Consider the following 21,091-nt stretch of genomic DNA (forward strand, 5'->3'; position numbering starts at 1 on the left):
TGTGTATATGTGGTATGTGGGTGTGGGTGTGTGGGTGTGGTATGTGGGAGGGTGTGTACATGTGTGTGGTGTGTGTATGGGTGTGTGTGTGGGTGTGGTGTGTGGGTGTGTATGTTTGTATATGTGATGTGTGTGGTGTGTGGCGATATGGAGTGTGTGTGGGGTGTGTATATGTGGTATGTGGGTATGGGGGGTGTGTGTGGTGTGTGGACTAAGGGGGTATGTGGGTGTGTGTGTGATGTGTGTGAGGTTATGTGTGGTAGGGGTGTGTCTGTGTGTGTGGTGTGTGTGTATGGCATGTGTATGGTGTGGGGTGTGTGTGTGAGGGTGTGTGTTGGCATAGGGTGGGATGGGGGTTGGAGGGCTGGGAATAAATATGGATTATGGAGCGAGCACTGGACTGGGACCCAAAGGACAAGGGCTTTGTTGTTGGCTGGAAACACATCTCTGAGCTTCAGTTTTCTCCAGCTGTAAGACCAGAAATTGGAGCAGATTATCTCCGAGGTCTGTCCCACATCAATAATTCCAAAACTTCGCACCCCACCTCTCCTTTTCTTCTTTTGTCCCCTCCCACCTTCTGCTCAAGGCTATAGAAAATTTTGTCTTTGGTTGGCAAATAGCATTTGTTTTAAATGTGAGAAACAATTGTTTCATTCCATGAACCTGGACAAGCCCTGTCATTATAAAATAGCAAAATCTGTGTCATTATTATTGGGGAATTTTTTAAGTATAAATAATTTCAAACTAATTGATGCAGTTTCTATTAAACCAATGTCATTTCTTCTACCACACCCACTTGCTTTTACTGAATTGTTATTTTATATAATGCCCCTTTTTAATATTAGGGGCCCCACGAGAAAGAGCCCGAGGACACTGCTGTGTTTACTACAAGGACATTTTTTGAAGATATTAATTTACACAACGAAGAACCACGAGAGAACTTTCTCTCTGATCTCCACATCAGAGAGAAGTGTTCCATCCCTGAGCAGCTGGCTCGTGTTCACCTAAAGGACCCTGAGACTGCTGTAAAGAGCTCCATGGCCCTCTTCCCAGCTTGGTGCTACTGGAAAGCGCAGGGCCAAATCCAGGTGCAAGGGCATGGCTTGCCCATGTCACCCTCACTCACCCCAGGCTGCCTTCCTTTCCTGTTCTTAATCTTTCTAGGTCTCATACTTTTTTTTTTTTTTTTTTTTTTGCCCCACCCCACAGCTTGAAGGATCTTCGTTTCCTGACCAAGGATCGAACCTGGGTCCCAAGCAGTGGGAACACAAAGTCATTTTCGTTTTTTAAATTTTCCTGGTTCTATTCTTTTTTTTTTTTTTTTTTTTGGCCACACCACGCGGCTTGTGAGATCTTAGTTCCCTAACCAGGGGATTGAACTCGGCAGTGAAAGCACAGAGTCCTAACCACTGGACCACCAGTGAATTACCTCTTTTTTAATTTATTTTTATCTTTCTGAATTATATGCAGTTGGGCACCTTAAATACCTCTGGAAACAAGGAGGTTTAAAAATAAATAAATAAACACAACAAATAAATAGTCTGTACAACTGAAAGCTTTGTTTTCTAGACCAGGGGTCAGCAAATTATGGCCTACTGGCCAAATCTGGCCTGCCACTTGTTTTCATATGGTCTGTAAGATAAGATTGGCTTTTTTTTTTTAATGGTTTGGGAGGAAAAAAAGGAAGAAGATTTGTGGTATGAGAAAATTATATGAAACTCAAATTTCAGCATCCATAAGTAAAGTGTAATTGGAACATAGCCACGCCCACTCCTTTGCTTATTGTCAATGGCTGCTTCCACCTACAAGGGCAGAGTTCAGTAGGTAGGACAAAGGCAGATGTAGCCCATGATCTTAAAATATCTACTATGTGGCCTTTTACAGAAAAAGTTTGGGGTCCCTCGGATTAGACCTTCATTTTACATCCATTTGAGTTCCTCCCGGCTTATGTGAGTATTATAAAATTGCTTCAAAGCTGGGTGTCTACTGCATCCTTACTCCATCTAGATTGTTTTTGTGCTTTGTCCATAAAACTAATTCTCAGTGTACTTCTACTTTGACACAAGCTCAGGTTCACTGTCTGGCTCAGAGTCCAATGCTTTGTAATAGAGATAGCCTCCTAGAAATAACTGAAGGACCCTCTTGGGTGACTATTTCATAGATATTTTAAAAATGAATTCACAAAAAACTTCTATTTTTGCTGAAAATTCTAAGCCAACAGAAGGATCGACACAGCAACTTGGCACTTTTTACACCACATTCAAACAATTTCCTCCCATTTCTTTTCAGTTGATACATGTGTTTGCATATTTACTGATTTTTTTCCCTCCCCTGGTCACCCTTAGTTAGAAATATAACCAAATCTCCATGGAAACACAACATAATGCTCTCTCACAGATGATCGAGGGACCCGAGCAGCTGGTATTGGGCTGAAGGCTGCAATGGCATCTGACCAAATTAGGAAGAGAAAACAGCTTACCCAGCTCTTCCAGACCTCTCAGAATTCTAAGCTCAGCATGGAAACCTACACAGATTGTGAATTACTGCAGATTTTTTAAAAACTTCTCTTATTATTTTTAACCACTTTATTGAGATATAATTTACATACATACAATTCACCCGTTTAAAGTACAACATAATGATTTTTAGCATATACACAGGGTTATTATTGCAAAGTTTTTAATTCTTTCTTTTCTTTCTGAGAATACTCTATCTTCTCCATTTGTATGTTTCAGCTATAGGGGACTTTCATCCCCTGCCCCCAGAATGATTGACAGGAGACACAGAATAAGCAGGAACGGAACCTACATTTAGTGAACATCTACTGTGTGTTAGGAACTTATATGTCACACCAACTTATATGACTCCCAGTGTCACACAGTTTGTAAAGCAGAAGAGCTGGGATTTGAACTCTGGCCTGATTAACTCCAAAGCCCATTCTCTTTCCACTACACATGAAATAATACCCTTCAGAAAGAAGAAAATAGAAAAGGCAGGTTGAATGAGGTCTTTTAACATAGCCATGGTCTTGGGGGGAGGTGGAAATCAAGGTAAAGAAGAATAAAAAAGTCTCCTCACCTAACCCCAATTACAGCTATAAGAAGTCAAGGTCAAAAGCCAGGTTGGGCAGGAACCAAGAGAACCTGGATACTCTTCCTTAAAAATCCATCCCTAATGCTTAAAGGAGAATGTTTTAAATAAGGATACTTAATAAGTGCCTTGAAAAAAGAATAGACAAAGTACTATGGACATTTGGAGAAAGGAGTGGGGAGGGGTAAAGGTGACATGTGTCAGGAAGAGGTGGCAGAGAATAGCAAGTTCATCATAATTCAAAGCCTTGGCTATTTTCTGGGGCCAAGTATCTATTTAACTGTACTTTCTCTCCTCATATTCTGATCTAGGAACAATGATCTTCTAAGTCCCATTTCCTACAAGAATGTGGTCTAGTGGCACATACGCTTGCCTAAAAGCCTGCCTCTGTGAGATGGACCTGCCAGCCTTGCTCTCCAAGGCATCTTGAAGAGTCACCTCAGAACTGTACTCTCAAGCCATGCAGAGGATGGGATCTGCAGGCGTGCCTGGGAAACCAAGCTGGGATGACTGCTCCCCTCAAGCAGGTGGGCTCCAAGCCCCCACCCTCAACTAGGAGACCTTTGTTCTTACCTATTTGAAGGGAGCGTTCCTGTGCTCCATAAGTGCTTAGAAAACACTGTCCTAGAACATATCTTTGTCTAACACTGGCACACATCACAAAATATGTAGTAGATATTCAAACCAGGACTTTGAGAGAAAGAGGCCTGCCCTCTGAAGATTTATAAAAGTGTTCATGGTGATACCACCCATCCTGGGACAAAGATGCAAAGACACATTGTTTTTGAAACAGCGAAACAGTCCATCTTCACCAGATCTATATTCCACCATTATTACCACTGAGGGTCAAGGAAAGCATGGAGAATAGAGTGAGAGAATACGGAGAGTCAGAGAGAAGGTAGCTCCTTCTAGTAAAGACAGATTCAGGAAAGGTGGGTGAGGAATGACATCATCTCCTCCATCCTAGGGTGTAGAGCCATAGGTTCTCTTGGAAAGGTTGTTAGATTCTTCTTAGGCTCCACTTCTAAAGCATGATGGGGTGAGCTGTCTTATGTTTATATGCCCTATAAACCTAGAAGACTTCATTCGTCTTCTGCAGGAGCCCTTTTCTGCAAAAAGAGTCTGTGTGAAATACTTTGCTCTCCAGAGATGAGCCATCTCATTGCAAATTGCTTTATTAATCAAATTAGCTGATAACTAGAGCAGTAGGTACTGCATTAAAATAAACTTTTTGATTATAGAAAAATAAAATCATTTAGGGACATCTTGTCTATGCAAAAACAATCTTATTCTGTGAACTGGAAGTTTTGACTTGAGCTAAAACAACTGTTCTTTATAAACGCTAAGGGCTCCGGGTTTTGTTTTTTGTTTTTGTTTTCAGTTTCCAGCACCTTTGTCCCTCTGAACAGCTTTTGCTCAGCTTCCTGGATATTTAAAACTCTAGGCATTTGTCAAGGAAGTACTTGTGTGGGTACAGCTGGGTGATTTAGCTAAGCACAGACATATCTTATAGAGGTTTGAACAATAATTGCTCAGAAAAAAGAATGATCTTCCCATTCCAGAGCAATTTTAAAAGATTATACATCCAACCCCATACTAGGAAAAAATTTCTCCTTTTTGTTAATCTTTCACAGAATAAATGATGGTATTGGAAGGTTAGAGAACAACCAGTAATTTATCTTGGGCTACACTGATAAAAAGTGCTGTTATTTCAAGAACCTGCTCAGTCTCATGAACTACTTTATTAGCTATTAGCACAACCACATGATTCAGGCTTAAAAGAAAATAACAGCCTTGAAGGCCAGGCAGCATTAAAAAAATTCTAGTCTTAATTTATAAATTCCCTTAAGAAGAATAGAGCACCCATTCTTCATTACGTCTGCTAAATCACATACTTTTGCTTAAGTATCAAGCCAAAGACATTTCTAATGGCACAAGGTTGGGAACTTCCACAGGTGAATTGGACTATCTTTATGTAATCTTTGAAGCGAAGAGAAAGTGGACAAATTAAAGCTTGAAAAACTAAGGCAGCCCAAGAAGAGGGCTCACTGCGTTCATTTTTCTTTTCCTTCTGCTATATAGTATTTTTTTTTGCTATTTCAATCCTTCTTTCTTTAATAACAACAACCTTTGACTTCAGTGCAGTGCCCTGGTTGGATAACATTGCAACCAGCAAGTACCTGTAAGCCATGCCCGTCTCTGCCCTGGTGGTTTCCTGCAACGAAATTCCATGGACACGTAAAAACTTCTCCAGATATTTCCGTTCCGCTGCTCCACTGGACCTAACAGGCCAACAGGCTGCCTGAGGCGGAGGCTTTGTTACTGCTAGGTGCCGTCTACATTTCAGAGCCGATTCACTGGATTTGGGCAGACCCAGCTTGGGGCTGGGGATGTCTGCACAAGCAGGTTTATACAGATGCATACTTCAAAAACTCAAGGAAGCAAAGTTAACTTCACAGTACTTAGCTCTAAGACTGGCTGTATCTTGCTATGATTATCTTGGGTTATCTAGCTTTGGTGTGTCCCTAAAAGGGAGCAGCTTGTTTTCCTTAGATGTCCCTTATCGTTTTTGTATGTGAGCAGGCTCCTGAGCTCCTGGCAGAACTGCCGGTTATAAGTTCCTGCCAAAGCCTGTGCAAAACGAAGCCTGACCAAGGCCAATCGCATTTCTCGTCCCTGTAAAGTTTGAAAAGTCGAACTTAAGCAACCCCTTATTGGCCCTGGGGAAAAAAAAGTATGGGCACCATTCCCCATGTCTTTCTATTTAGGTAAAAGGAAATATTTTGGTGGGAGATAGGCCAAATATTCTCTTCTCATAAGGCCTTGGGGATGATTCATGAGTGTGTAATGAGATCTCTCTAAATCATCAAATATTCCATAATCAAATAATTTATTATACTAGTGACATGATTCATTTGGGTGAAAGGCCCACACCATTTTTCTTTTTCAGATGTTACAGTCAAATGATAGGAAATATTAATAAGGTGACTTTAAAAAGCAAAGGACCCACACAAATATGCCCAATTGATTTTTGACAAAGATGCAAGAGCAATTCAATAGAAGGACAGGCATTTTGACAAACGGTGCTGGAGCAACTGGACATTCATAAGCAAAAACAAACAAACAAAATTAACGAACCCTTGACTAAAACCTCACACTTTTACAAAAATTAACTCAAAATGGATCACAGACATAAATGTAAAATGTAAAACTAGAAAACTTCTAGGTAAAAACTTAGGAGAAAACCTCCAGGAACCGGGGCTAAGAGAAGAATCTTAGACTTGATGCCAAAAGCACAATCCATAAAAGGAAAAAATTATAGATTGGATCACATCAACATTCAAAACTTTTGATCTGTGAATGACCCTGTAAAGTGAATGAAAAAAGCAAATTACAGACTGAGAGAAAGTATTTGCAAATCACATATCTGACAAAGAACTTATATCTAGAACATATAAAGAAACAAAAACTCAAACTCAAGAATAAAAGCATAAACTATCCAATGAGCAAATGGACAAAAGGTATGAACAGACATTTCACTGAGGAGGAATGGCAAATAAGCACATGAAAAGATGTTTAATTATTAACCATTAGGGAAAATGCAAACTAAATTCACAATGAGATATCACTACACACCTATCAAAATAGCTAAAATAAAATGATAACACTAAATGCTGACAAGGATTCAGAGAACCTGGATCACTCATAAACTGCTGGTAGGAATATAAAATTGTACCACGACTTCCATAAAGAGTATGGCAGTTTCTTATAAAGCTAAACACACCAAACTTACCATATGAAACAGAAATTTACTCTTGAGAAATGAAATCTATGTTCACACAAAAACCTGTACACAGATGTTCATAGAAGGTTTATTCATAACAGCCCCAAACTGGAAACAACCCAAATTTTCTACAAAGGATGAATGGTAAACCATGGTATATCCGTGTTATGAATACTACTCAGCAATAAAAAGGAATGAACTACTGATACAAACAACATTGTGGGTAAATCTTATGCTGAATGACAAAAAGCCAATGCCAAAGGTTACATACTGTATGATTCCAATTATATCACATTTTTGAACTGACAGAATTATAGAGATGGAGAACCAGTTAGTGGTTGCCAGGTGAGAGGGAAGAAGAAAGTGGGGGACGGTGCCTCTGGCTATAAAAGGGTAGAAGACTGTTATGTCTTGACTATGGTGGTGGACACACCAATTTACACACGTGCTAAAATTGCATAGAACTAAATACACACACAAACACACACACACACGAGTGCATGTAAAATGAGTGAAGTCTGAATAATGTCAGTGGCTTGTATCATTGTCAATTTCCTAATTGAGATTTTGAACTGTAGTTATGTAAGATGTCATCATTGGGGGAAACTGGGTAAAGGGGATATGGGATCTCTCTGTATTGTTTCTTACAACAGCATGTGAATCCATAATTATCTGAAAATACAAAGTTTAAAAAAAAGCAAAGAGTCTCCTCATATAAGGTCCTTCCACCTTGTGATTCCAGCTGTGACTCTCCTCCAACCATGACTCCTGGACATGAATGGTTCATCCAGTTCAACAGGCTTCCTGCTCCCAGCCCACCAATCACCATATCTTTGCTCACTTGGCTTCTAGCCAGTCCCTTCAAATGTTCCCTTAAAGCTCACCTCCTCTAGGAATTCTTCCCTGAGATCCCAGCCCCTGGTATACAATCATTCCTTGAAATTCATCTTGCAATTCACTTCTAAGGCATTCACTTAACAATTCTAAACTGTTCCCAAACATTTGCACATCCCCAATGGTTTTTGCCATATTTTTGTAACACCTATACCATTATTTGTTTACCGTTTGGAGTTAGCTTGCGTTTTTTAACCTAAATGTTATGAACTGAATGTTTGTGTCCCTCCAAATTTTCATGTGTTGAAATTAATCTCCATTGTGATGGTATTTGAAAATGAGGTCTTTGAGAGTTGATTAAGTCATGAGAGTGGAGCCCTCATGAATGGGATTAGTGCCCTTACAAGAAGAGGCCAGAGAGCTAACTCACTCTCCTTCTGCCATATAAGGACACAGCCAAATATGGTTGTCTGTAAAACAGGAAGAGGGCTCTCAGCAGAACCTGACCATGCTGACACCCTGATCTTGGACTTCCTAACCTCCAGAACTATGAAAAGCAAGTGTTTGTTGCTTAAACCACATACTCTATAGTAATTTGTTACAGCAACCCTAACTAAGACATTCAGTAAGGAAACATTACAAGCATCATAAAAAGAAAAACTTTATCACTTGTAATAAAATAGAATGCAAACTGTAAAAAATAAATAAAATTTAAAATGAAGAATAGTATTAAACTGTAGGTGGAAATTATTGGTGTCCAAATGTCCTATCTTTTCAGTTTTTATTGAGAAGATTAAAAGGAGTTAGAGAGGTATTTAAGGTATTTTAGCACAGATCTGAGACTTTCTTTTCTTTCCTCTCTCTTTTTTCTTTTTAGGTTATCAGAAGAATTGAGAGGAAATTGAAATTGGAATATACCACCTTTACAATTGGAATCAAATTTATTTAATGCTCTATCTGTGTACACACTAATATCATCTCCTTGTCCACCAGTGGTACTTGTACCTAACTTGGGAAACACAGAATGATAATATATTGCCCCAGAGTATTAGATACCTCCTCCTGCAAGTGCACATCTAACTCCCCCTCTAGACTTACTCCTCTTTGAGGGGAGGGACGACTGTATCTGGCAAAAGCTTGTGACCTCCATAATAATCAGCATGGTGTTCTGTGCATGACTGACACTTCAAGGATATTAATGGTTTACTTGCTTGAATTTTAAATTCCCCAAAGCTACCTTTCCCCTTGTCAATCTGTTTCCATTTTCACCCCAGCAGCCAAAGCTCTGAGCCTCAAGAGAGAAATAAAAGCTTACAAGGAGAAGGCCAGAAAAGTTAGAAGAGAAATCAGGCAGCAGGACAGAGTTAAAGAGAAACTCGAATTCCCAAGTAAAGTTCTATCTATTGCTCAATCACTTACGCTAGCCACTGGTTAAATCAGCCACAGAAGTGGTTCCTCCAGTGGAGTTCCAGCCAAGGAAGAAACAGAGGTGATCTACAAGAGCAGTCGTGAATAATGAGACATGAGCCCCCTTCAATGTTTTTTTCTGCCCTCTGAATACAGAACCAGGCCCAAGAGAGGAGAGAGGGATAAGAAAGCCAGTATTTGTCTGAAACTGAAGTTTCTTTTCACTAAGTTCTAAAAGTTGAAAACTGTCATAAAAAGTCCCAGTTTGAAGATGGGGAGTAGAAACTATATTTATAAGGGAACTGTGTGTCTCTTTGGCTGTCAATGCAAATGAAAATCAACTTTAAATGACAAGTATAAGACTATAAGAAATGGCTCTGAGCAGCTAGGGGGACAGTTAATGTCTTGCTGTCTTTCTGTGTCTCGGGATGATAATTACTACATACTGTTCAGAATCTTGAACTATTATGCAAACCCAGGGTCAGCAGAGTGTGGGGAAAATGACATGGCCAACTGATGAGAGTGATGCTTCCAACCATGTTCTGCTGATGGGGTGCAAGAGGCCCTGGGACTTAGAAGTCACAAATAGAAGCTCACATAGCCCTGGATGGTGAACAGGCTTTATCCACACCTGCTCAGCATTCATAAATAACTGTGTGACCTTGAGCAGGTCTTGACCTCTCTGTCCCCTTAGTTTTTGTATGAGCTCAGGCTTAAGTAATCTCTAAGATTCTTCCAGATCTGATGTCCTGTGAGTCTTAAAAATTACTTGGGCTAAAATTCTGCAGAGATGAAAACCCTTCCTGTGTTGACTCAATGAATTATTAGCTAGTTCTCTAACATACCAGGCCCATGAGATTGATGCTATTATTCTTGGAATATACCAATTGTATTTATAGCCTAATTTTAAACTTTTGTTGGCTAAAGAGGTGACTTATTAAACACCGTATCCTAGATTTATGGACAGGGTACTGTCATCTAAAAGTTGTCTTGGACTACAGTTGAAAACCGAAGCAGGAGCTAGTGAGGCCAGGGGAATGGGACTGTGTTTCCATGGCTGGGGTGAAGGAGTGCTGGTTCTGTCCAAATGAATTTAGACAAGAGACACCAGACCACAGATCCGAGCCTGCCTTCCCATTCCGATTACTTATGGGAACTACGTCCTTTTGCTCTGCAGGTGATGCTGTGACAGAAAGCAGTCACCTGACTGAAACGTCTGCCTCCAATCCCACTGGGAACCATCAGAGGAGTTTCTCTTCTTGTCATTACCATCTTCTCTTCACCTTTGCCAGAGCTCCCTGCAGGTCTAGTTGTATGCGGTGAGAGCACAGTTAAAGATGTGTGGGTCGTATGAACGCCACACAATGAAGAAAACATTATCTTTGCTCTTTACTGCGAGAAGCTCACAGTAGAGGGGAGGAGGGAGACCAGTAAAGGTTACAGAGCAGAGCACTATGAGCTACAATACCGGCAAGCAGTGAGGAGACATGGAAACCCAGCGTCAGTGACAGCAGCAGGAAAGGGAAGGGGTTGGAAGGGTGGAGGGAGTTCTTTCAGAGGTTTGCAATCAAGCAAGAAGGCTAATCTTGAAAGTTTGTTTATCATTGATTGGACCTTTTCTAGACAATCCCTCTCACCTCCTTTTAGGCCAAAATGTGTTTAGGAATAGAATAAAACCGTCCCAGCAGGACTGGGGAAGGGACACACATTCAGTGCATGGGGTTACAGCATGGGAGTAATGGAGAGCCCCTGTTAAGGCAGCCTCAGCTCCCAAAAACAGCGCCTCCACCTCAGTCTCAGCCTGCTTTATCTCTTCTCCTTATCCTTGCAGCTGGTATATTATACACTATTGCACTACAACATAAAAACAACCCCTCCCCGAGGTGTAATTGTCATATTGCTAACATATGCACAGAGATACACATTGTAGCCTTGTCTTAAGAAAAACAGAAGCATACTTAAGGGCCACCAGGTCTTCGGGTCTCTTCCTTGACTAAAGGGCTTGTGCGCAGGACTGACCCTTGGTATCTCACTGCACCTGCATTTATCCCACACTGACCCACATCCACAACCAGAAAGCATCTTTGAATTTTGGTATTTGCAGCAAGTCTCCTTTCACTACTTTGGGTGTGACTCTCTTGCTCTTTCTGCAAGTGTCCCAAAAGATGACAAAACGTGGCCTTTGTTCTAAGGCTAATGCAAAGGAAGTGGCCAATGGGGCTGCAATGTGCAAAAGTACACTCTGTGGCCAGAAATGCCTTGAAATATGGCCACTGGGGACACAGAGTGCCTCGGAGAAGAGGTAGGTGAGGAGGAAGCAAGGTGGGACGTGAGGCCTTAGTCCTATTATATGGGCTTCACACTCTCTTTTTTTTTTTTTTTTTTTTTTAATTAACCCACACTCTCTTTTTAAGTAATGTTGAGCCACAGAAGGCTTGAGGTCAGGATAGTATTGTGGTCACATGCTGTCGAATCATCACTGAAGCAATGCTTCCAAAATGCTAAGAGCACGTTCCCCCCTTATCCCAGTCTGCTTTGGCCTGACTTGGAGAATTTCCACGGATTGGGGGTGGAGTATGGTAGAAAGAGCATGGACTGTGAAAGCAGGAAGACTTGGGTTCGATTCCTACCCCTACAGCAAAGTAGTGGATTGACCACGGGCACTTTCTGAGTGCCATTTCTTCCTCTGGAAAATACACCTCACCATATTACAACACAGCCTTGCAAAGATTAAAGGGAATATGGTATCTGAATAGCTGGCACAGAATGAACGGTGGTTGTTGTTATAGCACCTGCTGCATTGCACAACTCAAGGGACTGCCCATCGACACTGAAGCCTGTGTGGATGATGCCCTTGTGTTGCAGTGAACAGCAGGCCTGGCTATATGCATCCGATGTGGACAGACTGAGCAAGCAACAATTTTCAGGAGATTTCAATGCTATGGGCTACATGACTGCAAAATGGACGGGATGGCTTTAAATACGGGTCTATGGGTCTCTACCCTCTTCACTTTCTCCTTCCTAAAGAGAAGTGAAAGATTATCTGGATAAAGTTGATTTGTTCCTCATCTGGCGAGAAATCCCTCCATCCCTCCTTAAGCATCTACTCAGAAAGCAGATTTGAAAGCAGCAGAGACTCCCTCACCTCTGCGGTTACTGCTCCTGCTCTGCCAACGGGCTCATCCATTGTCTTCTGCACATTATTCTTTCAGGGTCTAGAACTTGTCCGAGACAAGGCTGGGAGGCCTATAGGTAAACCTCAGCTACAAACCAAGGCCTAAAAATGTATAGTTTCAGTGCTGTGATATGACACATTGTTGAGAGGTCTTATTGGGATCATTCCGTCTGAACCAATCTACCTCTTCATCATCTTCTTCTGGGCACTTAAGGTTAATCTAAAAAATCTATGATTCTACTGAAACTGTAAGAAATCTTAGAAATCAGCTGGTTCAATTCTCTTGTTTTACCAATGAGGAAAGAAACATCCAGGTAAATTGGCAACATTAAAAGTCAGTTATTGTAAGGACTGGAATAAAGTACAAGTTTCCAGGAGCTTTAGAAACCAGACAGACAGGAGTTTAAAGCCTTGCCCAACAATGTACTACTGTGTGATGTGAGTGCTCAGTTTTGTTTCTTCCTCAGAAAAATAGGGAAAACAATATTACCTCCTCAGAGTTAACTACGCTATACTGGTTTATGTATTTTGAAGCCCCACGTGTACTACCTTGCCTCTTGAAATGTCATTGCACTGTATCATAATTATAAATGTTTCATCACTGACTAAAGTGCCAAGGCAATCCTGCTGAAAATCAATCTGCTGAAAAACCTGCCCTGTGCTTCTGCCGTGGAAGACAAATGAATAGCTTCACTTTGCTTACTTTATTTATGATAGAACGTTCTTTTCACCTGGGGAAATTTATACAATTAAGAGCACAAGTGTCCCATCAACATTTTGAAAAATTGCATCTACATGGTTTGCTTTTCTAAAGTCTCTAAGGGTTATTCCAAGATAAACTTCAACTGGAGGCATGTACAGCTTTTGGCATTTTCCCAAAGATTCCAATGTTAGTTCAAATAAAATCACAACTGAGGAGACCTTCAAGATGGAAGAGGAGTAAGACGTGGAAATCACCTTCCTCCCCACAAATACATCAGAAATACATCTACACGTGGAACAACTTCTACAGAACACCTACTGAACGCTGGCAGAAGACCTAAGACCTCCCAAAAGGCAAGAAACTCCCCATGTACCTGGGTAGGGCAAAAGAAAAAACAGAGACAAAAGAATAGGGACGGGACCTGCACCAGTGGGAGGGAGCTGTAAAGGAGGAAAAGTTTCCACATGCTGGGAAGCCCCTTTGCAGGCGGAGACGGGGGTGGGCGGGGGGGAAGCTTCAGAGCCACGGAGGAGAGCACAGCAACAGGGGTCCAGAGGGCAAAGCAGAGAGACTCCCTCACAGAGGATCGGTGCCGAACGGCACTCACCAGCCCGAGAGGCTTACTACCTTGGAGGGAGTCCGGGAAAAACTCTGGAGCTGCCCAAGAGGCAAGAGACTTTTTCTTGCCTCTGTTTCCTGGTGCGCGAGGAGAAGGGATTAAGAGCGCTGCTTAAAGGAGCTCCAGAGACGGGCGCAAGCCGCAGCTATCAACGCAGACCCCAGAGGCGGGCATAAAACGCTAAGGCTGCTGCTGCCGCCACCAAGAAGCCTGTGTGCAAGCACAGCTCACTACCCACACCTCCCCTCCCGGGAGCCTGTGCAGCCCGCCACTGCCAGGGTCCCGTGATCTAGGGACAACTTCCCCGGGAGGACACACGGCACCCCTCAGGTGCAACGTCATGCCGGTCTCTGCCGCCGCAGGCTCGCCCTGCACTCAGTACCCCTCCCTCCCCTCACCTGAGTGAGCCGGAGACCCTGAATCAGCTGCTCCTTTAACCCTGTCCTGTCTCGGCGAAGAACAGACGCCCTCCAGTGACCTACACACAGACATGGGGCCAAATCCAAAGCTGAACCCCGGGAGCTGTGCAAACAAAGAAGAGAAAGGGAAATCTCTCCCAGCAGACTTCTTTGGTTTGGTTGCTCTCTTCTTTCTTGCTTGCGTTTTTTAAAATTTTAATAATTTAAAAAATTTTTTATTTTAATAACTTTATTTTATTTTATTTTTCTTGCTTTCTTTCTTTTATTCTCACTTTTCTTCTGAGCCGTGTGGCTAACACGGAGTCAATCACTACTTTAAACGTAAATGGATTAAATGCTCCAACCAAAAGACACAGACTAGCTGAATGGATAAAAAAACAAGACCCATATATATGCTATCTCCAAGAGACCCACTTCAGACCTAGGGACACAAACACACTGAAAGTGAGGGTATGGAAAAAGATATGCATGCAAATGGAAATCAAAAGAAAGCTGGAGTAGCAATTCTCATATCAGACAAAATAGACTTTAAAATAAAGACTATTACAAGAGACAAAGAAGGACACTACATAATGATCAAGGGATCAATCCAAGAGGTAGATATAACAATTGTTAATATTTATGCACCCAACATAGGAGCACTTCATTACATAAGGCAAATGCCAACAGCCATAAAAGGGGAAATTGACAGTAACACAATCACAGTAGGGGATTTTAACATCCCACTTTCACCAATGGACAGGTATACAGAAGATATACAGATTGCCAACAAACACATGAAAGGATGCTTAACATCACTAATCATTAGAGAAATGCAAATCAAAACTACAATGAGGTATCACCTCACTCCAGTCAGAAGGGACATCATCAAAAAATCTACAAACAATAAATGCTGGTGAGGGTGTGGAGAAAAGTGAACCCTCTTGCACTGTCGGTGGGAATGTAAATTGATACAGCCACTATGGGAACAGTATGTATGGAGGTTCCTTAAAAAACCAAAAATAGAACTACCATATGACCCAGCAATCCCACTACTGGGCATATACCCTGAGAAAACCATAATTTAAAAAGAGTCATGTACCAAAATGTTCATTGCAGCTCTATTTACAATAGCCAGGACATGGAAGCAACCTAAGTGTCCATCGACAGATGAATGGATAAAGAAGATGTGGCACATATATACAATGGAATATTACTCAGCCATAAAAAGAAACGAAATTGAGTTATTTGTAGTGAGGTGGATGGACCTAGAGTCTGTCATACAGAGTGAAGTAAGGCAGAAGGAGAAAAACAAATACCATATCCTCACACATATATATGGAATCTAAAAAAAAACCAAAAACGTTCTGAAGAACCTAGGAGCAGGACAGGAATAAAGACGCAGACATAGAGAATGGACTTGAGGATGCAGGAGGGGGAAAGGTAAGTTGGGATGAAGTGAGAGAGTGGCATGGACATATATACACTACCAAATGTAAAATAGATAGCTAGTGGGAACCAGCCGCATAGCACAAGGAGATCAGCTTGGTGCTTTGTAACCACCTAGCGAAGTGGGATAGGGAGGGTGGGAGGGAGATGCAGAGGGAGGGGACATGGGGATATATGTATATGTATAGCTGATTCACTCTGTTTTAAAGCAGAAACTAACACACCATTGTAAAGCAATTATACTCCAATAAAGATGTTAAAAACACAACTGAATTTTTTTAAAGGTCACCTTTTTAGCAACCTGGTTAGATATAACATCGCCAGGAATCTACAAATGAACAAATAAGATATCACAAAGCCCACATTTCAAACCTCCTGGGAGAGTACCTCAATTCATAAACCCAATCCTTCTTGATCATAATTCAAGACAGATTTTCTTATTTCCCATTCCTCAGCAAAGATAGCAAATTTGATGAAAAGGGCTATTAGAGGCAGACATCCTGACAGGCACAAGGAAAATTTACAGCAAGGTAAGGATACAGAAAAAGTCATGGAGGGGGAAAAATATAGAAGCCAACATTTAAAAATCAAATAGCAAAACAAGGCCTCTAATTTTCAAGGCACATAGTTCTATAGACCTTAATAGTCCCTGAAGACATTTTAACATAGCACAATAGTTGACATTTATTGAGATAAACTAGAGGTGTCAAGTTGCTTATTCAGGTTTAAAAAGTTAAAATAAATTCTTGACAGTTAAATTAGAAAGCTTCAGGTACTGGAGAAAATCTCTTGACTGAAGATTTTCACTCTCTGACAATGTCAGATGAACGAGGCCTAACAGTGAATTATTTCCTGCATTTAGGAATATTATCTTGACAATTCTCACCAACTTTTTCCCTGTTACTAGTAACTTAGTGGCTTAGCTGATTTCTAGCCCAGGAAAGAGTCAACTTTCTTTTTGAGCTACAGACTACACACTTCTTTCTGCTGCCCCTTTCCTACCTGCCTCTTTGCTGGTTCACATACACACAAATTCCTGCATATTCTTATAAAAGTTGAGTTGAAATGGTGCATTTTGAGTGTATTTTTCCCTGACATTTCTATTCCGTCTCCCCGCCTCCTGGTAGAACTAATTATTTCCTTATCTTTATTTCCATAGCGCTTCATTCACACTTCAAACATCACACCGATACAAATGTTATTGTAGACTTGTCTTCCCTGAGAAGACTCTGAGATTATTCAGGGCAAGAAGCCTGCCTCATGTATCACCATATTGCCAGAAATGAACATAACAGATGATCAAACCTCTTGAATGCATTTCTGCTTAATTTTCTAGTTTGATTGTTAGAAATTCTTTCAATATTGTATATAGGGAAAGAGTGCCCTTGAATTCTGAATATTGACTTCATTGGAAATTCATTCAACTGAAAATACTTCTAAAACACATTTACACTTAATATTTTTTTGCCATTTCTTTTATATAAATGACCATCTGGAACCTAAAATATTGCAAACAGACTTAAGCATTTAATAGTTTGTTCAACAAGCAATTGCTGTTTGGATAGTCACATAATGCAATTTACTAAGCTTGGAGACAGAAAGAGCTGATCTTTCTAATGCACCCCACTTGTGGAATTGTTTATGCTGACTATCACCTCCTCAGTCCCATAGGTAATTGAATAATTCAACAGTCCTTTTGGGCAGCTTGTTTCATGCCTAATGTTCACTGCTATAATCAAATTAAATATGAAGATTAAGCTACAAAATGCACTTTGGGCTTTGATTTTTTTTAAGTGAACTATTTCAAACTTGATTTAAAAACGGCTCTTGAATTGTTCCTCAAATTCCTCACCCTTCCACACAAAAATGTGCATGTATCTTGTGTGAGAATAGCGAAATGGAGAAGGAATGCCAGAACATCATAAATGATATGCAGTTTTACTAATATTATATTCAAAACCATGGTGCACCCTGCTGCTGGGAACAGAGCAACTGGCTTATCTGTCTTCAAGAATCCTGCAAGTGCATTATAGAAAAACATATGTAATGATTACATTGTTTGAATGAACATACTATCGTAGATACTCCTCTTAAAGACACATACCTGCCCAGTTCTGAAACAACAGACTGAATCAGTGAGCTCTCTTGGCTCTCAACAAGGCTCTCTGGTCTTTGTTTCCATGTGCCTTATCCTGCCTCATGAGCTGTCAGCCAGAGCCTGTGGCTGTTACCATGGGAAGGGGTGACATGCTGCACTGTGGCAACTCCACCTCACAACCGTCTGCAGTAGGAATAAAACAGAAACTGCAGGAAGGCTCCTGGCTCATTCAGCCATATGTGACTCTTAGGGTAATTTAAAAAAAACTCTGAGAGGTTCAAAATGGGAGCTGAGCACCCATGGATTGACATTAGCAAGGCTGTGTTCCAAATGCCTGCCAAGCTGATATCAAATCACCATCTGCAGGTTTCTGAAAGGCCATCAATCTTTTCAATCTTCTCAGTGAAACGGGAAATTGAGTTCCAAGTAGAGAAGCCAAAAGAGATTTACCCACCATGTGGCAAAGGCCAGGTCAGGCGGGTCAGTCCTGAGGAATAACGTTGAAGGGAAAGTAGTGCCTTGGCCCCTCCCTGTTACAGGAAGCAGCCAGACTCTACCTCAGCACCTCCTTCACTCTGCTCTGACCATGGTTCTGTGGCAGAGACCAGCCAGCTGCTCACCTTGCCTGTTTTCCTCTCTTCCTAGGAACACATTTGCACTACAATTCCCAGCCTCCCTTGCAGTTCAGTGTGGTCATGTGACTAGATTCCAGCCAATGTGACTTCTATCCACAGCTGCCACTTACAGTGATCTTCCGTATGATCCCCTATATTCTTCTCCTGTCTGCTGGATCAATGTCAATACTCAGCCACCAGCCAGCTTAGAAAACAAAAGCTGAAGATGACAGAATTTGCATCAGCCTGGATCCCACCTAACTGGAACTTCCTACCCTTGACTGGACTTACATGAGTAGGAAATAAACTTTCTTATATCAGGTCAATGAGGTTTCAGGATTTAGCAGCTAGGGTTACCTTTAATTAAAAAATCAATGGACTTTTATTTTGTAAAGGGCATTTACCCACAGCCTAACCTTAATAAGCTCTTTCTGGATTGGAAACCAGAACCAAATATCTGGTCTGGAGCCCAGTTTAATTTCCTGATGACTGAAGAAATATTTGGCAAGTCTTTGTTTGTGATTAGGTTGCAATGTGTGTGCCAATGCACAAAAAACTCCCAATTTGTCTTGCCTTGGAATGGAGATTTTCCTCCAAAACTGTAAGACTGACACCTGATGGTATCTCTGGTCGCTAGAAAGGCTGTTGGGGAAAGGAAACATTGTTTCAACTGTCCTTTCCAGAGAAGTGGGAGCAAGTGCTCCTCAGAACTATGAGGCTTCCTCCTCCCGCAAAGCAAAAGCACAAAATACAACAGTGAAAATCTCTGGCAGAACGTTAGCACATGCCATTTAGCGACAACCATAATCTAATATTGGAAAGGCTGGGGCAGCTGCTGCTGTGTAACCTTTGCATCCTCTTAGAGCTTGTGTGAGGGGAGATGGCCAAAGTCTGACTCAAACCTAAGATCTGAAATTGAGTTAAATTCATCTAATAAAATTCATCTAATAGAGGATGCCGCTTGGGGGGCTCCTGGGCCTCTGTTCTTACATAGCTCTTTTGATGGAGAGAAGCCTGAAGAAATATTGAAATCCATAATCCACTCTATTGCACAGAGCTTTGCTCTCCACCTGAGTGACTTCCTCCCCATCTGAGCTGCTGCCTGACATCTCCCAGCCCTTCAGGGCAAAGGCAAGGACCTTAAGCAGGAAGAGGGAAGCTGTGATTCCTTACTGTGTTCCAGTAAAGAACCTTGTACTGTGATGGAAAGTGGAAGGAAAAATTACTAAAGTAACATCTCAGTAGCCATCCACAATTAACCCAAACTTGGGGAGGAAATATTCTGTGGGGTTAAGAGGTAACATCTGCAGCCCACTATCCAGGTTCAAGTGCTATTTCTATTGCTTACTCGAATCTGACCATGGGGAGGATCTTTTCTAAGTTTCAGTTTCCTCCCATGAAGTGGAGATGATAAAAAATAGCCACACCACGGATTATTAGAAAGGATTAAATTGAATAATATAAGGAAAGGGCTGGGTCTATAATAGGTATTCAGTAAGCAGTTGCTGATATTAGGAAAGGAAGGCAGGTGTTATGGTCTTTGCAGTGTACCCAAGAAACCCTGCCCACGGTCTGGGAGAGAAGTGTGGCTGTATCTACCCTTGTGTTTACTAGAGAAGCAGATTAGGGGTAACCATGCTCTCAAGCCATGTTCTAGACTGAATCAGAGCCAACGTCTCAGGGCAGAAGAAAATAAAAATAATAAAGTAGCAAACATATAGTGGTTATGGTTTATATAGATATAGATATATAGATTATTTATATATAGATAGTGGTTTATAGCATACCAAGGATTTTCACACATACTATTGGATCTAACCTTTAAAATCCTAGAAGATAGAGAATGCAGATGTTTCTATTTCCACCATAGAGATGAACAAACTGAGGCTCAGTGATGCTACACGATTTGCTGAAATCCACACAGCTAACCAGCAACAGAGCCATACTTTAAACCCAGGCCTCTCTATTCCAAAGACAATGGACTGATCCTCTCCACATGGAGAGAGGACATGTCAGACAGACATTTGGTCCTTGCTAATCAAAAAGGATTTTAAATGAGGGCATAAATGTAAAACTTAGAAGAACAGGGTTCTAAGTGAAGCAAGGAGGGAAGCAGCATGTCAAGACCTTTCTCTTAGAGTCCAGGAATCTTCCCAGGCTTAGGAAGCACACGGAAGGAATCCAGAGAAAGAAAGACCGTGGAAGTAAAGTAACAGATGAAGGCTGATGGCACTCCAAAGGGGAACAGTGATAATAGCATTTGCTGAAGGGTCCTTTCTATGCACTCAGCACTGTGCTAAACCTTTGATAGATATCTCATTTAATATTCCCAACTCTATGAATGTCTAATATTGTTATTCCCATTTTACAAGTAAGGAGACTGAGGTCCAAAGTCACATAGATAGTGGTGGGTAGTGCACAGTGGAGTCAGAGTTCAGAACTGGGCTGGCCTGACATCAGAGCTCGTGCTGATCTGCCCCCAGGTTATATAGCCCCGGAGGCTTATACAGAAAGCAAGATGTACAATGTCTCTCGTTGACTAACACCAGAAGTACACAACAAGCTGAAGGGTGAATGTAAAAAATTAATAAACCAAGCTATATAAAATATACCTAAGCTGTATAAAATAAAGCTAAATAACTAAAGCTAAATTTTAAAATCACAGCATGATGTCACCCCACCCCAGGAGAAGAATATTCAATATACAGAGACAGAACTAGAAAGGCTGACCTTGGACATGGAGTAAAATAGCAATGGCTCAAAGAGGTAACCTGGAATATACTTGAGCCTATTCTCAGAGAGGCAGCCCAGGGAATCTTTTAGTCTCTTGATGGGAAGAGAAGAAAAAATTAAGCAGCAATAGACAGAAAGTGAATAAGCAGAGCCATGTTCTTCATCAGAGAGGATGTGGGTTGTAACA

At 41.3% G+C, this 21,091-nt stretch overlaps 1 protein-coding gene across 3 annotated transcripts in view; it reads right to left on the reverse strand.

Annotated features, from left to right (window-relative positions):
- KCNAB1 (potassium voltage-gated channel subfamily A regulatory beta subunit 1) overlaps positions 1–21,091 on the reverse strand; it is a 398,866-nt gene that overhangs the window by 369,343 nt on the left and 8,432 nt on the right. Inside the window, exon 1 of one of the 3 annotated variants that reach the window (XM_024741198.1) lies at positions 5,271–5,570. The exons of the other annotated variants lie outside the window; for them this stretch is intronic. Within the exon in view, the coding sequence (XP_024596966.1) occupies positions 5,271–5,512 (242 nt within the window). The 5' untranslated portion in view covers positions 5,513–5,570. Of the gene's footprint in view, positions 1–5,270; positions 5,571–21,091 lie in introns of those variants that run through there. 3 annotated transcript variants of the gene reach the window in all.

The sequence above is a fragment of the Neophocaena asiaeorientalis genome, unplaced genomic scaffold, assembly GCF_003031525.2.
Source record: "Neophocaena asiaeorientalis asiaeorientalis breed wild unplaced genomic scaffold, Neophocaena_asiaeorientalis_V1.1 scaffold556, whole genome shotgun sequence".
Classification (NCBI taxonomy): Eukaryota; Metazoa; Chordata; class Mammalia; order Artiodactyla; family Phocoenidae; genus Neophocaena; species Neophocaena asiaeorientalis.